Raw genomic sequence first — 16,756 nt, 5'->3', positions numbered from 1 at the left:
ATTGTTTGACTTATTATTTATGATAATTGTGTCTAAATTAAATATATTTACCGTTTAATATTTGCGTGTTATTAAAGGACCGTGTGCTGCCTTTCCATCAGGAAGTAGACCAAAATACTTGTCTACATCACACCAGGTAATATATAAGCTTATACTAGCGGGCAAACCGTGTTATACGTGTTGTTTTCTAAGTCAAGTTAGATTCCGCTGTCGACAAAACATCTTCTCCCATCCTCTCTGCAAATCACTTCATACAGACTATGTATAAATAACGCTTTAGTTGAAGAAGATTTCAAACTGTTCTAGCAATATGTAATTGTATCGTTAAAATTTTCATCAAGGTAAACTGAACATTTGAAATGTATATACTCTTCAGTCATAAAGCTTTGTTTGGTTTAGCCGTTGATTCTTAATTTTGACATTCATTTCAACAATGAACTAGGATCAAGACAACTATCGTTAGTTAAATAAGTGGATGTATTTTACCTTTCTTTAATCACTAACCTGTAAGTATAGTAACTCATTGCAGACACATTTGTTTAAATAGGCTTTTGATGTTAGTTGGATTAGTATTAATGGTTTTAATTCTCATACATCCTCATCATGACGAAAGATCGGTTGATATTTCATTGCGTCGTATAACTTATGCGGTACTACCACACTCAATATGGTGCTAATCGCTTCATGTAAAACAATAGTTTGTTTTCTACATTTGTCACGGCCTTTCTGCTGCCAATCATGGCACGAACTCAAAAAACAAATACCAACCGCTCTCCTCTCTCCTCCTTTGTTATTACATTTTATAGTCTGATTTATAACATTAAACAACCCACGTTCAGGAAATTTTCATGATTTTATTGGTTCATTGACACAACGACTTCACTGCCAAAACATCGCAATTTTCTTCCCGCTCTCTTCCTTCTTTGCTTCCTTTTTTTTAGCGCATGCGCACACCCACACTATATTTTAGATTTATATCGCCTTTTTACCAAACATACTCGAAACATGCATTCACCTTACATTTGACTGTTAAAACATTCATTTTCAATCATGGTGATGTCTACTTCGTCAAATGAGAATGCATTAATTGAATCGGCTTTAGTTTTCACCACAGCGTGTATTTTGAGCACGTGCAATCGTTGCTTGGAATACTTTCAAGCAGAGGCGTAGCGACCCTTCCCGGCGACCGGGGACAAACTTTTTGATTTCCACCCCCCCCCCCCCCAAACCCCCTCAAGATTTCGATTTGCACCCCCCCCCCCTTCAAACTTTCGATTTCCACCCCCCTCACACTTTCGATTTGCACCCCCTCACCCTTTCAATTTATTTTTCCGACCCATTTTGGCGCCCCCTAAGGTCGGCTCCCAGGGACATATGTCCCCCCCCCCCCCCGCCCCCGCCCCCCTCGCTACGCTACTGCTTTCAAGTACTTTTATAAAGAGCTTGATATAAGCATTGTGTTTGACGCAAAAGTGTTCTTGATAACCCTAAAAAACATTGATTGTCTTGTGATTCTTTTTTTTTTCATATATAAATTTTATTGGATTATTATCACAGTTCGTGAAACTAAACAACAATTTGTTTTAACTTTCAAGTGATGTTTCATTTTTCTAACTTTTCTAAAACCTCAAACAGGCTTGCTATGATAAATGTGTCGCAAACTATTATTGCTATGGATACGCTTATAGCGTTGGCAGTGTGTGTGAACTATTCATATTTGGTGGAATTGGGATTGATACAAGTGTTGAAGTAGATACAGACGTGTATATGTTCTGTCGGAATGCTACAGGTTTTTAGATTTTTTTCTTTATCGTATTTAGTGAAAATGAAATTTAAGAAACCTATTAATTGGTACAAACATTTTAAAAACAGTTTACACAACTGTTAACAAGTGACAGATAGATACCGCGATTAAAATATTGGCGCCATCTAGATCTATTTACTCACTTTCTTTAACGAGATGAACATATACCGCAATTAGATGTCAGTGTTTTTAACTGAGTTCATTTTAATGATGCAAGGGGAATTCCATATTGTCTAGAGATTTACAAATTTTTCAAACTATTTCTTCAAGAATTTACTATATTCAATCGGTTTTTCAGGGCAAATGTCAAATTATATATAGGCTACATCATTAAAGCATATATATATATATATATATATACATACATATATATATATATATATATATATAGAGAGAGAGAGAGAGAGAGAGAGAGACTGACGCTAAATGTGCACTGGCCGCTTACAAACAACAAAATCCTTGCTACGTCACAGCATATCCTTTTCCAATTGCAAAAAAGTTACTAGTGTTGAGTTAGAAATGTGAAACGTTCGGCATAGTTAGTTAAATTGTAATATTATCGAATTGTATATTAAAATTGTTAGGGAGAAAAAGTTCTGCTAAAAAAACTGAACATTAATTTACAAAAGTGAACCTTAACTGCACATTTACCCGCGATGTTTTGATGAAATGCTATTAAAAAAACAAAAGTTAATATTTTGTTTTTTTATCCTTCTAAAATATTGTAAGAAATTATGCCCAAATGAGAAACATCGTTTTGTTACAAAGCTTGAAACTGATTTCACACTGAAACTTATAAAAAGAAATAATCTAATATTGTTGTCAAAGTTATCTATGCGGCCAGGATGGAAATAAAAAAAAAAAACTTTTGTTTGAAAACGACTTAAACCATAAAATAAGCCAGCTGCCATTCAATATGAAGATTTTCTGGGAGAATAACAAGATATTATTTCTCTAAATATATATTTTTTTTAAATGTATGTTGTTGTAAGCTTTGTGTACATTTATGCAAAATAAAAAATCATTAAATTACTATGATTCTAGGACAATGTAAAAGATTCGGCGTCGGTCTCCAGGATACAGCAGCGTTCATTTCCAATACTAATAAGGTAAAACTGAAAACATAAATTTTTCGATAACAAAATAAAAATAATATATATATTATATATATATATATATATATATATATATATATATATATATATATATATATATATATATATATATATATATATATCGAGTGCCAGCAAAACGATATCCGTTTAGGTTGACGTAATTTCATATATATATATATATATATATATATATATATATATATATATATATATATATATATATATATATGTATATATATATAAAATCAATTTTGTATTTATATATAAGCTTTTGAGCTATTTTCTTTAACCAAAAAAAGGGTCCTTATTCTTTTTTCGGTTTCTCAAAAGCCAATAGCTAAAGCACCGTTTAAGTCAAGTACACGAAATGCCACATTTTAGTGTTACATTGTAAGCGCAAGTATTTTTTTAAACTTTAAAAATCTCAATGGTAATATAACCTATGTCCGTGAGAACACGATATCTTGTATACTGCTTCAGTTAAGTTTACAATATTTCATAAGTAAGTATAAAACATTATGCTTGGATTAATTTTAATTTTTTTATGACCTCCAATAACCGAAACTGGTAATTTACTCTATTTGTGGTTTCTAAAACAACGATAATTTGATTATCGTTTCAGTTAAGTGAACGAAATTTTAAAGCTATTTTTAAGATATTATTCTCTTGATTCTAGTAAATGTTTAGTATTTCCGTCGACCGGAAGAAGTACTTTTCACTAATTCTGATTTCTCAAAAAAGATCACTTTTACTCGACCGAATTATAGTAATCTTTTCAGCAGGTCAAACCTCTACCACAATGTAATTTTTAACATAAAGCGAGATTTAATTATAAGTAAAAATCGACGCAAGAATCCAATATCAAATCAATATATATATATATATATATATATATATATATATATATATATATATATATATATATATATATATATATATATATATATATATATATATATATATATATATATAAACAACACATCTAATTTCGATTCAACACAACATCTTCAGACACTGTCTCTAAATGTCTCAGACAATCTCTAAATGTAGCCTATATAAACATGTCAATTAACACTACCTATATTCTCAACCACAGGAATGTTTTACTTCTTGCTCACTGAAACCGAAATGTTTTGGATATTCTTATGACTCTACGGCCAAAACATGTGTTCATTCAATGTTACCTGCATCTGAGATGCTCTTGTTCCCTGACCAAAGAACGTACGCATTTATCATCTGCTAACTGTTATGTGCCATATCGTAATTGTTAAACAGATCTTCATAAATTTGAATTTGGAGAAGGGCAAAATGAATATAATTTATAAGCATAACAAACAACATAAAATACACCTTTTTATTTTGGTGGTTGGTTGATCATTTCCTTTTCATGTAACTTTTTATATAAATTTCTAACAAGTATTTTTTAGCGCAATTTCCATACTGACAATTGCGATTATTAATTCGTTATTTCTGGATGGATGGATGGATGTAAGTCCGCAGCTTTAAGTCGTATCTCCTCCTCAACGAAGCAATATCGAGGACTAGTTCCAAAGCAAATATGTTAAGCAAGTTCCAAGGATAATTGTGGGCCAAAAAAAATCCCGGAATTCCTTCCTGGATTTCCCGGAAAAGCCAAAAAAACTCGAAAAAATGCAGTTTTTGCTCCATATCTCGGCAACCAGACCACTTAGCGACTTGAAACATTTACCAATCGATTTCTGTCATAATTAAGAACAATATTTCAGAAGAAAGTTTTCAAAAATATCCTTTCGTTCGGTCACAAAATTTAAAATTGTTATGGATAACATAAGGAAATTGCGCTTAAATTGTCACTAGACTTTTCATTAACTTGTTTTTTTTAATTTCCTTATATATTAAGTTAATGCAATATTTCAAGAGGATTTCATCAATGCGTTCCCAATCCTGTATTTTTAAACGCGTGACCTTATAATATATTCTATAACCAAGTTATTTCAATGTAAGCAAAGTAAGAGCTATATGAATTGGATCGTAACGGTTGAGGTGCGGGTTGATCCAAATTAAACCCCAGACGCTTGGGGCGGCTGTGTGAAAGCCTAGAGTGTACGTTAATCACCTTCCGTAATAGTGAAGTAGAACACACTTCAGCGACCACCAAGGTGTGAAGACGCTATCGGGAGACTCAAGTTTCACTACAGCAGGGCACCGGGTAACGCCCCCGACTAAGTTTAATCATCAAATGTCGTGTGCTACCATGTTCCTATTTTAAGGTGCTCTTTAAAACGAACGTAGGCTTCTTAGTACCAATCCGCCCCCTGCGATAACGACTGACGACACGCCTGATTCGATATTGACAACGATTATTGTACAGCCCTTTTTTAAAACGAAATTAGGCGATATACTGCTCATGTGGAAGCCCGGAGCGTTTCTGGTCATTCGATCGCCAGAACGTCGGCGGATGCGCCTGATGCACTTTTAGCGCTGAATCAATAATTACCCCTGACTTGCTATGCAGGTCTCTCAATTAAGGGAAACCAAGTATTAAGAGCGCGATTATGAACATCTGGGCGCCAAAACGTATATAGAGAGCGCCGCCCTTAAAAAAACTGTAATTTATTTTTTCATAAAACAAATACTCATGAGTATTGTCATTAACTCCTAAATGTTTTATGGCACTCAGTGATCGGTGTCATCAGTGGCGTAGGCAGGGGGGTTAGGGGGGTCATAACCCCCCCCCCCCCATAGACCCCTCGGTATATATAAAAAGTATGAGGGGGTGCAAATCGAAAGTTTGAGGGGGGGTGCAAATCAAAAGTTTGAGGGGGGGGGGGGTGCAAATCGAAAGTTTGTCCCGGGTAAAAATTGGAACCCCCCCCCCCCCTTGAGACGATCCTGGCTACGCCACTGGGTGTCATACCGAATCCGACTATTTTTTTTGTATACCGTAGATGGTAAAGACTTGCGTTGCAAAAGCCTCCCTGTAATATTCTCATCAGCTTTCCAAAGTTTCACGGCAATCGGATGAAAAGTGTAGTAATGCATAAAGGACAGATCCAAAAACACACCAACAAACATACTTTAATTTATATATATATATATATATATATATATATATATATATATATATATATATATTAGATTTTACCCAACTCTACTCCGCCTATTTTTCTTTCTCACAATAACTCTTAATCACTCTTCCTTTAACCTACTACTTACCAGCTAAGTCAAATAGCGCGTAAAGTTAAAATTATTTTACGCAGTTTACTATAGTGTTGAAAAATATAATATAATAAAAACTAATAATCACCAGTTTTAACACAACTTTACATATTTATATAACCACAGTGAGAGACCTATAACCTTTTTCATGTAAGCGTTTATGAAATCATGTCACACAACTATTTTAACTATGCAGGAAAATCTCCAGCATTTCATATAATAAGGAATGTATTAAACATTAAAATCTATTTAATCTCTTTAATTTTTAACAACGTAACGCGTCAATTAAACATTACACAAGATTTGGGCGGTTATAATTTCTCTTTAACATATTTTTACATTATAATTATGCATAGGGAATAAATGGGTTTTTTTCTTAAATGTTACAAGTTTATCTTACTTTTTCCTTATTTTGTTTTGCAAATTTTTTGTTATTTTTAAAACTCACACATCAACAATTTACAAACTGCATTTATTATGAAAAAAAAATGTTTATTAAACGTTTGCTTACTTGCATTCAGTTCTCTTCTACTTTTGAGTGCACTTTTGTTTCGACTATACGGTTTTACTTATTCAAATATAGGAATCATTTGACTAATAAAGTATAAGTTAGTTGAAATTGATTTCTTTGGAAATAAAATTGTCAACTTACACATTTCTCTTTTTGTTGTTGTTTTTTTTTTTACTTTTTTTTGCATTGAAAGGAGAATTTTTAAATGTCGTTTTAGTAGTGTTAATTGCAAACAACTTATTATTTGATAAAAGTATAAATGTTAAATTAATAGTCTAGTGCAATATTATGGGCCTTGTGAAAGAGTGCTAGATTGCTAACTCGCAAGTTTCGAGTTCGGGTTCCAGTTAGTGGCAAGTCGCTGAGTCTACCCAGCTCTGATGGGTACCTAACTCATGTTGGAGAAAGTAAATACGGCTGGGCATAGAGCTGATCACATTTTCCCCTCATTTGCCGAGGTCAAGAAACATATAAACACTGCTTCATCTTCCTAAATGAACCGTTAGGTCCGAAGAGAAATCTCTACTTACAATATCGTTAGTAGGAATCTATTACATCAGTATAGAATGTGTTTGTTCAATTTATTGCCTATTTATTTCTATATCGTATTTAATGGTTTCTAGAATTAGCGCTTAAATAATGAATTAACACTTAAATTAATAAAAAAAATGATTTTTTAGCATAGTTGTTTTGATAAGCAAGCATAAAATAGACATTGATTCCTCTATTGCATGCTGATAACTTATATATCATTTAATCAATAACTACGTTACTCTTCTTTACAAACTGAATAAACCGGGAGTGATCTCACTTAAACTTTCTCAAGTCAGTAGACCGTCCCTGAGTCCACCAAACTCTGATGGGTACCTAACTCACGTTTGGAAAATTAAAGGCGGCTGGGCATAGTGCTGACCACACTATCTCTTCATATGCCGAGGTCAAATTACAGTTGTGTGCTATACATTAAAATAAGTAAAATCTAAGCTGCAAATTAGGCTGTAATGTCCCTTTAAAAGAGCGCAGATCTATTAAGTACCCATTCAATATTCAAGCCCGCTTTCAAAGTTAATGTGAATTAATTAATGTTCCGGTAACCTATCAACTGGATTGACTTTCATATCTTTCACCTTTTCATATCGAATCGCCCAATCAACTATCGCCAAGAATATTTTTTTTTTGTGGAGTTGATTCACTGAAAAGTATAATATGGCATTACCAGCAGTTGTAATGTGGGAGCCATGTGACAGAGACATCCCAAACAGTGTTGGATACATTGATGTCAAAATTATCGGGTTCAAACACTTTAAATATAAATCATTTGACTCACTAATCCTTCAAGAATCGGTAGATGCTAAATACAATTTTTTAAGAGTAGACTTTAAATCATATTGACCGATTGACAGTGGTGTTTTTTATAGTCTAACCCAGAGGCGTAGCGACCCTTCCCGGCGCCCGGGGACAAACTTTCGATCGATTTGCACCCCCCCCCCCCCTCGAACTTCCGATTTGCACCCCCCTCAAACTTTTGATTTGCACACCCCATAAACTTTCAATTTGTTTTTCAAACCCATTTTGGCGCCCCCCCTTAAGGTCGGCGCCCGGGGACATATGTCCCCCCTCGCTACGCCTCTGGTCTAACCTGTACAAACACATTGAAAAGGTTTTGTTCCTTTCCCTCAAGCAAGACAAATACCTGGAACCACTTTTAATGTTTCATATGTTACACGAGGATATCAAGGATATCCTTTAACATATTACCTTTAGCGCCATACAGCTTAGACTGAGCAACAGTTCCACATGATGTTGAAGCTTACAATTACAGACATAGTAGAGCCAGACGTACAGTAGAATGTGCATTTGGAATCCTAGTTGCAAAATGGAGATGTCTGAAGACAGAGTTACAAGTTGATCCAAAACACACAGACAAGACTACTGTTTGCTTGTTGCATTGTAGATAAAGAGGGAACTAATGAAATTATGTTTCAGAATACAAATTTGGAAAATGTTACCAACGCAGCAGATAGAACAAGACCGCAGTGTGTTAAATTATACGCTACAGTGCAGCTGGTAGAGAGGCGTATAATATTAGACGGAACAAGTCATTACCCCCCCCCCCCCCCGTCAATTACCCCCAGGACACCCCCCTGCTTAGCTAGGACTAGGGCTAAGGTTAGGGCTGGGGTTAGGATTAGTGTGACGTAGATGTCTATACGAAAATGTGTAGGCACGGAGAGAGTGTGTGTGAGAGTGGCCTCCCCTTGGAAGTGGTGTGCTAGCGTGAAAAACAAGTGTGTGAACGAGGGAGTGTGTAAGCAGTGTGGTGTAGCGTCAAACGTGCCAAAATTACTTAGAAAGTTGAGTGTAACAGTTAGGTTTAAGGTTGGGGCTAAAGCAAGGTTTAGGTTTAGGTTTAGGTTTAGGTTTAGGTTTAGGTTTAGGTTTAGGTCTAGGTTTAGGTTTAGGTTTAGGTTTAGGTTTAGGTTTAGGTTTAGGTTTAGGTTTAGGTTTAGGTTTAGGTTTAGGTTTAGGTTTAGGTTTAGGTTTAGGTTTAGGTTTAGGTTTAGGTTTAGGTTTAGGTTTAGGTTTAGGTTTAGGTTTAGGTTTAGGTTTAGGTTTAGGTTTAGGTTTAGGTTTAGGTTTAGGTTTAGGTTTAGGTTTAGGTTTAGGTTTAGGTTTAGGTTTAGGTTTAGGTTTAGGTTTAGGTTTAGGTTTAGGTTTAGGTTTAGGTTTAGGTTTAGGTTTAGGTTTAGGTTTAGGTTTAGGTTTAGGTTTAGGTTTAGGTTTAGGTTTAGGTTTAGGTTTAGGTTTAGGTTTAGGTTTAGGTTTAGGTTTAGGTTTAGGTTTAGGTTTAGGTTTAGGTTTAGGTTTAGGTTTAGGTTTAGGTTTAGGTTTAGGTTTAGGTTTAGGTTTAGGTTTAGGTTTAGGTTTAGGTTTAGGTTTAGGTTTAGGTTTAGGTTTAGGTTTATGTATAGGTTTAGGTTTAGGTTTAGGTTTACGTTTTGGTTTACGTCACCAAAGAATAAGGTAAAATTTTTACACCCAAGTTTTTTGCCACTGTTTTGGAGGCTTGTGGATGCTGGAGGCTTGTAGGAGGCTTGTGGATGTTATGTCCGTCGTGTTTTTATTTTTAAGGTTAGAGCTTCTTTCTTGTCGTGTATTGTTGCGTGTATTGTTGCGGACATTGCCCTTGTCAGAATTTCGGACGAGACATGCAAAACAAAGTATGAGAGGGCAAACGGTTCCTATTCTTTATTTAAGTCATCATTTCCGAAAGCTTTGACAAGCTATGTATGCTCCACATTTTTATTACATATAGATCAACCAATGAATGACATGTTGAGTACCAAAAAGTTTCAATTCGAGCTGTTTTTGTTTCTATTTACTATTTGTGTTTGTTGTGCTGTTATTCAAAGTACCCACCACCACAGCTATGTATCTCAATAATATAAACATACTTTGACAACTATATCATTGTCCATGTGCACGTCCACGCTTTATTTCAATGTCACTGTTTGAGAGTAACTAATGAAAATTCAAAAATGCTGAATTTTACAGAAGGTGACGCCCAATGACTACTATTATTTGAAACATATAACTTCTTTTTAAAATGCACTTCTTTTCATCATTTTTATTAAAATACGAGAAAAATGGCCCGTTGAGGAAGGGTACAACGGGCGCTAGGCTGATAGTGCTGTCTCTTTTCTCTAAACTAAAACCAACCCACCCCCCCCACACACCACCCCCACCCCACCCCCCCCACCCCCACACACCACCCCCACCCCCCACCACACACCACCCCACCCCCAACCCCTCACCCCCACACACCACCCCCACCCCCCCACCCACCCCCACCCCCCACACACCACCCCCTCCACACACCGCCCCCCCACCCCCCACCCCCCCAAAAAAAACATGTCTACCGTCCCATTCAACGAAATATAATTATATACTTTTTCCAGTGTCCGCCCCCTCCCAGAAAATTCTACCCCCCGCCCCCGAAAATTTCAAGTACCCCCACCCCTCTCCGGGGAGGAAAAAGTCTGAAAGAAAACACTGAAACCAACCCCCCCCACACACCACCCCCCACCCCCCCCACACACCACCCCCCACCCCCCCCCCCCCCCACACACACCACCCCCCCCCACACACCACCCCCCACCCCCCCCCCCACACACCACCCCCCCCCACCCCCCCCCCCACACACACCACCCCCCCACCCCTCCACCACCCCCCCACCCCCAAAAAAAACATGTCTACCGTCCCATTCAACGAAATATAGTTATATACTTTTTCCAGTGTCCGCCCCCTCCCAGAAAATTCTACCCCCGCCCCCGAAAATTTCAAGTACCCCCACCCCCTCTCCGGGGAGGAAAAAGTCTGAAAGAAACACTGAAACCAACCCACCCCCCCACACACCCCCCCCCCCACCCCCCAACCCCCCCCCCCCCACAACCACCCCCCCCCCCCCCCCCCCCCCCCCAAAAAAAAACATGTCTACCGTCCCATTGCAAGAAAAACCACTTTTTAGATTAGACACATTAATTAGGCGGTAATTTTATTATAGAGTATCGATGAGGAAATTTCTTTTGAGTTGGGGAGGGGGGGGGCTCAGGACGTTCTTACGCGGGGGGTGGGGCTTCGCCCCTACCCGAAGAATTGTATGCAAGAAACTCTTCACGCAAACCATTTAGATTAGACAACATTTCCTTTTTTTCAATGTTTACGCGAGAATGAATGACGTCATTACATTACTGTGTGCACTCTCTGGTTTGAGATTATGTTCTACTCTACGCTAAATGTGTCGACGTCACATTTCGTTTTTCGAATTACTGTGCATGTTTTTATTTTGCTTGTGTTTTCTCTAGAGCGTTCTTGTCAGACAGAGCGTTCTTGTCAGACAGAGCGTTCTTGTCAGATAGACAGACAGCGAAACTATTAGTATTAATAGACACTATAAAACGTTCGCTTGCTTATGTTTTAATTTAATTAAAGTTATATTTTTTAACGCGTAATTATTTTTTTTAGTTTCTTTACTTCATGCCTAATGAGTAATATTATGCTATACACGACACAGACACCATCAAACAAACACTATACATTGAACCAGCCATTTTTTCAATGGTACATTTAAATATTAGCTAAAGTCGATACAGAAGGTTAGCGTCATGTGTGTTGATTTTAAACCAAATGAATTCATCCGTGTCTTTTTTGTGTCTGAATAAAGTGCATCCTTACAATTTCTTCGTTACGTTCCTATGGTGTGGCCGTAGTTGTCAAACCAATAAGCCTAAAAAAATATTATAATTAAGACTTGTGAGACAATTTTTAAAATTACTTTACAAAATGTAATAAAAGTTTTTGTGCAAAACAAATAATGTGTATACAAACGTATTTCCTTGTGTATATTAAAAGAATACTTTGTTTCAATATATTTAATTATAAAACCAAAATAAACAATACTTACAACAAGCATTCTTTATATTGTTTTTTATCTTGTATGAATTGTTCGCAATCAGTTATCATTGTTGTTGTTTCAGCAGTTTTCTCTAATTTACCTATTGTAGTTGTTATAGAATAAACAAAAAAGTATCAGGAAATTCATTTTAGAAAGCATTATATTTGACTGTATCAGTTAAAATTATAAAATAAATTTAAATGATACATTTTTATAAAACCTAATATCAAGGCTATGGAACCTTGAAGCTGAAAAAAAATATGCTTCAACTGGAGTCAGGTTGAGAAAATGGCACAGGACATTAGGCTCTGGAGATCTTTAACTGGCGGCTCACACTCCAGCAGGGGGGGGGGGTGATGATGATTAATATTTTTCTAGAATTATCTATTTTGCATTGATTTTAGTATGTTTTTCATTAACTGTTCATTGCTAATATAACTTTTGTTATATTAACATTTAATCTTTTTGCGTTGTTATTTTAAAGAATAATTTAAAATGAAAGTTTAAAAACAATCGATACATTTAGAAAGGTGTCGATTGTTGTTAAAACATAAGACCACAAACCCACACAGCAAATAATGAAAAACACTAAAAACAAATCAAGTAAAACAAATAAATTCAGCCTAGGCTCAGTGGCGTCGCTATGTCGGGTATCACCAGGTGAGGCACATCGTAGTGTCACCCCCCCCCCCCCCCAAGAAACGACGTAAGTGCATATATATCCATAAATATAGATAAATATGTATAAATACAAATGTATATATATATATATATATATATATATATATATATATATATATATATATATATATATATATATATATATATATATATATATATATTTGTGTGTGTGTGTGTCGTCCTACATAGGCCTGTGATTGAAATATATGTAATGAAGATCACCTATATTTATATGTTTTTTATCAATCTACTCCAATCTCCTAGAGCAAACTCTTATATAACATAAACAATTTTTATTTAATTAGATTCAGTTTCAAGTCTTCAAGATATTTTTGTTTCATTTTGTTTTATTGATTAAAAAGACAGGGTATTTTACAAACACTAATTATATACTAGAGAATTATTTACCAAATTAGTAAAAATTATTACTCATGAGCAGTCTGACAAAGAGCAGATGGAATATTGAACGTGATGACGCGTATGGAGTAGTTGGATAGAACTGCCTAATAATTTGGTCACATTTTTAATTATTATTATTATTATTAATCAGGCGACAAATTAAGTCAAATTGAATGTCATGATGGATTGTCTTCATGTCTTGACCCACGTAAAATTACGAACAGTATATGTCAGTTAGAAGTGCCTGCAGTTTCGCTCGCCCGTTTCGATCTAGACAGACAGACTGACGACTGACGAGGAAGTGAGTTAAATAAAAGCTTGTAAAAATGCGAACATTGATCAGTAGCAAATCTACATCACCTGTACAGGCAAACAAGTCAGTTTGTGAGAGAGAGCCATTAGACAACAGAGTAATGTTTTGGGTTGTGTTGCAGATCTCCCCACTGGAGAAAATCTGCCCCTCGACTTGTTTGGAAACATCAGTCAGTGGGACTAGCCAGGAACCTGATAAATAATTAAAAATATTTTAAAATGTTTTTTATTTATAAAAATCATTGCCAAATACATTTCTTCAATTGATTATCTATCTGTCATGTTGTCTTAAATGACCGTAGCTCACAACAAGTGCAAATTTGATGAACTTGCTCAAATTTTAACTACCACTGTCGATTTAGATCCTCTTACAGCTTTCAGCAAGTTTTTTTTTTGTTATGTCTGTTCGTTTGCCGGCCACTTTTTCTTTCGCATGGTAATGTTTATCGCAGTAGTTCATTTGTGTCTTCAATTTTTAACTATTTTCAGCATATCGGAATAAAGATCAATCGCGTATTGGGTATGTTTGTCAAATGTGTTATATTTTACCTTAGTTTTAAAATATAAAAAAAAACAAAGCGTGCACTCATAGTGTTGAGACGAATTCTGATTACAAATGGGCACTAACCTTGTGACAAGAACGCATAAAACAGTGACGTCACATGTTTAAACTACGGAAAGTACACAAAGCTAATGGCGTCTTCTTCCCATTTTAGAATATGAAGAAATGAACTATTTCATTCAAATTTGATTTAGATATATAGATCTACTTATCAAGACGTACGCAATGAAATGTATACAATTGCCAAATGTAATACAAATTACTTTAAAAAACAACATAAACACGATTGCACAGCCTGGTTTTTAACAGAACCATTTAAGTTTCTTAATCAGTGTGTGCTTTAAATATGGTGTTGTTTTGGCTAATAATATAATATAATATATTTTTCTCAAACAACTATAACATTAAAATATAGGCCTATAATTCACGTGTAAAGGGTACCGAAGGATAGTATATATATACATATATATATATATATATATATATATATATATATATATATATATATATATATATATATATATATATATATAATATATATATATATATATATATATTTATTTATTTATTTATTTATTTATTTATTTATTTATTTATTTATTTATTTATATATATATATATATATATTATATATTTAAAAATTATTTATTTATAGTATGTATTTATTTGTTTTTTCTTTTATATTATTTTTTTTTAAACATTTAATCGATTGATCGATGAATTGATAGATGGATGAATGGGCGAAGAGATGAGATGGACGAAAGGACGGTCGTTTTAATTAATTAATTGATTTAAGTATGTGTTGGTGTGTGAGGTGTCTTGACTTTGCCTTGTAGGATGTTTAACGACTTACAGTAGTGTGTGCTTCTAAGAGCCATATCTTAAGAGCTCACCCAAAGTGCAGTGTTCTCTTTTTTCATCGAAGATGATGCTGTAGCAGGGCACGTCTGAGCTTAAACAATAGCTAGCGCAGGTTAAAACGCTGACCTTTTCAAACACTACATTAAGTGTAAGAGGTGTCCATTTTGTCTCATCAAAAGCCTGATAATCTCTTTGTCTTATTAAGTAGTCAGACTGGGCTTAAATGAAAGAAGAAAATCGTTTTTTTAAAGACATTACACACACAAAAATAAATATTAGCACATCCACACACATTCATCTATATTAGATTAGGCCTACTTGATTTCCTAATATAAAGAGACTTGCTCAAGGTAACCTTAGTACTTTATTCTTATATCCTCACAGGTAGCCTACACATTAGCCATCTATCAGCTACACTGAGTATAAAAGGGACGTAACTACCATGTACTTAATGCTAAGGGACGTAACAATAACTAACAAGACATATATATATATATATATATATATATATATATATATATATATATATATATATATATATATATATATATTATGTAAATACATATATATATATATACATACATATATATATATATTTACGTATATACATATATACATATATACATATATATATATATATATATATATACATATATATATATATATATATATATATATATATATATATATATATATATATATATATATATATATATATATATATATATATATATATATATATATATATATATATATATATATATATAGTAACAACTAACCTTGCACAACTAAACCTATTGCCATCAAAATGACACTGATCCACATAGTTGAGCAGAAGTGCTTAGATGTCTTGTTACTCAACTGAATTTATTTAGACAAACAATTTTTTTTTGTTATAAACTCTATAAGATTCACCGGATTGAATTATCAATTTAAGTTACAAACTTAGATAAAACAACCAAAGTAAACAATTAGAAAATGTATTAAGTGCAAGTATTAAAATTTTAACATCAAGTAAGGTAAAAATGATAATGCCCTTTGCATTTTTTTTTTCTCTGGCAAGTGATCTAAAAATGCCATATCGATGCATTCTATTCAGTTTTTGAAAAGTTAATTACTACTTAAGCCAAGGTAATAGAACAATGTGAACTCAAATTCTTCTTACTTTAAAAGTAGCATTTTAAACATGATTTTTTTTTAAATATTGTAAAAAAATAATGTATGCGAATCGTATAAATATTTAATAAGGGCATTATTTACTACATTTATAATTGTCATCGTTGTTAAATAGTAATCAGCAGTTATTGTAAATAAAAAGTTCATTGAATAAGTAAAAGCCGACTACTTTTCAACCTAACAGCTATTAAATTAATCGAATACATGTTATATTTTTAAAATGTAGAAAGATTCAAATACTTTCGGCAAGAGATTATTTATTTAATATAGTCTTTCGTTAAAATGTTTTTTTTTTAATATAAGCGACTGAACGGATAAGGCAGCTACAAAGATTTTTATTTTCCCGACATTTCTTCAGACCTGGTAGAGGCTAGTCACAACACACCCCTTCACGCAAGAAGCTGTTCTGTTGAGTTTCCAAACTTATAGCCATCTCGAGATCAATGATTGGCACGAACAAATATGTCAGTCAAAATGGGTGTATACTAAGTGGGCCACGCCCAACTCAACAAGAATGTGATAATTATCCTATTTGGAAACGAACGAAATCGCTATATGCGTCTATTTTGGACGTTGCTTTCATCGGGATCTGGACATTACCCCCCCCCCCCTCAATTACCCCCCCCCCCCGCCCCCGGACATCCCCCCGACATTACCCCCCGGATTAATTACCCCCTGTCAT

General features: G+C 34.4%; 2 protein-coding genes across 5 annotated transcripts in view; one reads left to right on the top strand and one right to left on the bottom strand.

Moving 5' to 3' along the window:
• The window catches only part of LOC131929386 (fibrillin-1), a 73,807-nt gene extending 68,214 nt beyond the window's left edge, over positions 1-5,593 (top strand). For all 4 annotated transcript variants that reach the window (XM_059285552.1, XM_059285554.1, XM_059285553.1 and 1 more), the window contains 4 exons: positions 78-136; positions 1,636-1,789; positions 2,849-2,913; positions 4,016-5,593. In XM_059285552.1, coding sequence (XP_059141535.1) covers positions 78-136; positions 1,636-1,789; positions 2,849-2,913; positions 4,016-4,162 — 425 coding nt within the window. In that variant the 3' untranslated portion in view covers positions 4,163-5,593. The remainder of the gene's footprint in view (positions 1-77; positions 137-1,635; positions 1,790-2,848; positions 2,914-4,015) is intronic.
• Positions 5,594-11,651: 6,058 nt separating this feature from the next.
• On the bottom strand, positions 11,652-15,761 carry LOC131929385 (uncharacterized). The gene is made up of 5 exons (XM_059285550.1): positions 15,678-15,761; positions 14,931-15,116; positions 13,524-13,667; positions 12,093-12,183; positions 11,652-11,915 (listed from the first exon to the last, which is right to left on the bottom strand). Exons 1-5 carry the CDS (start codon positions 15,721-15,723, stop codon positions 11,882-11,884), a joined length of 501 nt encoding a protein of 166 aa, XP_059141533.1. The 5' UTR covers positions 15,724-15,761; the 3' UTR covers positions 11,652-11,881.
• Between the last annotated feature and the right edge of the window lie 995 nt (positions 15,762-16,756).

This window comes from Physella acuta, unplaced genomic scaffold (assembly GCF_028476545.2).
Source record: "Physella acuta isolate Inbredline_101_S28 unplaced genomic scaffold, ASM2847654v3 ptg001624l, whole genome shotgun sequence".
Taxonomy (NCBI): Eukaryota; Metazoa; Mollusca; class Gastropoda; family Physidae; genus Physella; species Physella acuta.
Note: the sequence above shows the minus strand (reverse complement) of the source record. Positions and strands in the feature narration are given on the sequence as shown.

Bases quoted from the DNA above. Each gene is read 5' to 3' on its own strand.
- LOC131929385 (XM_059285550.1), bottom strand. From the start codon at position 15,723: ATGTGGATCAGTGTCATTTTGATGGCAATAGGTTTAGTTGTGCAAG. The intron at 12,184-13,523 runs GTGATGTAGATT...CAACTACAATAG, and splicing joins TGACTTGTTTGCCTGTACAG to GTAAATTAGAGAAAACTGCT. The intron at 11,916-12,092 runs GTAAGTATTGTT...ATATTTTTTTAG, and splicing joins CAATATAAAGAATGCTTGTT to GCTTATTGGTTTGACAACTA.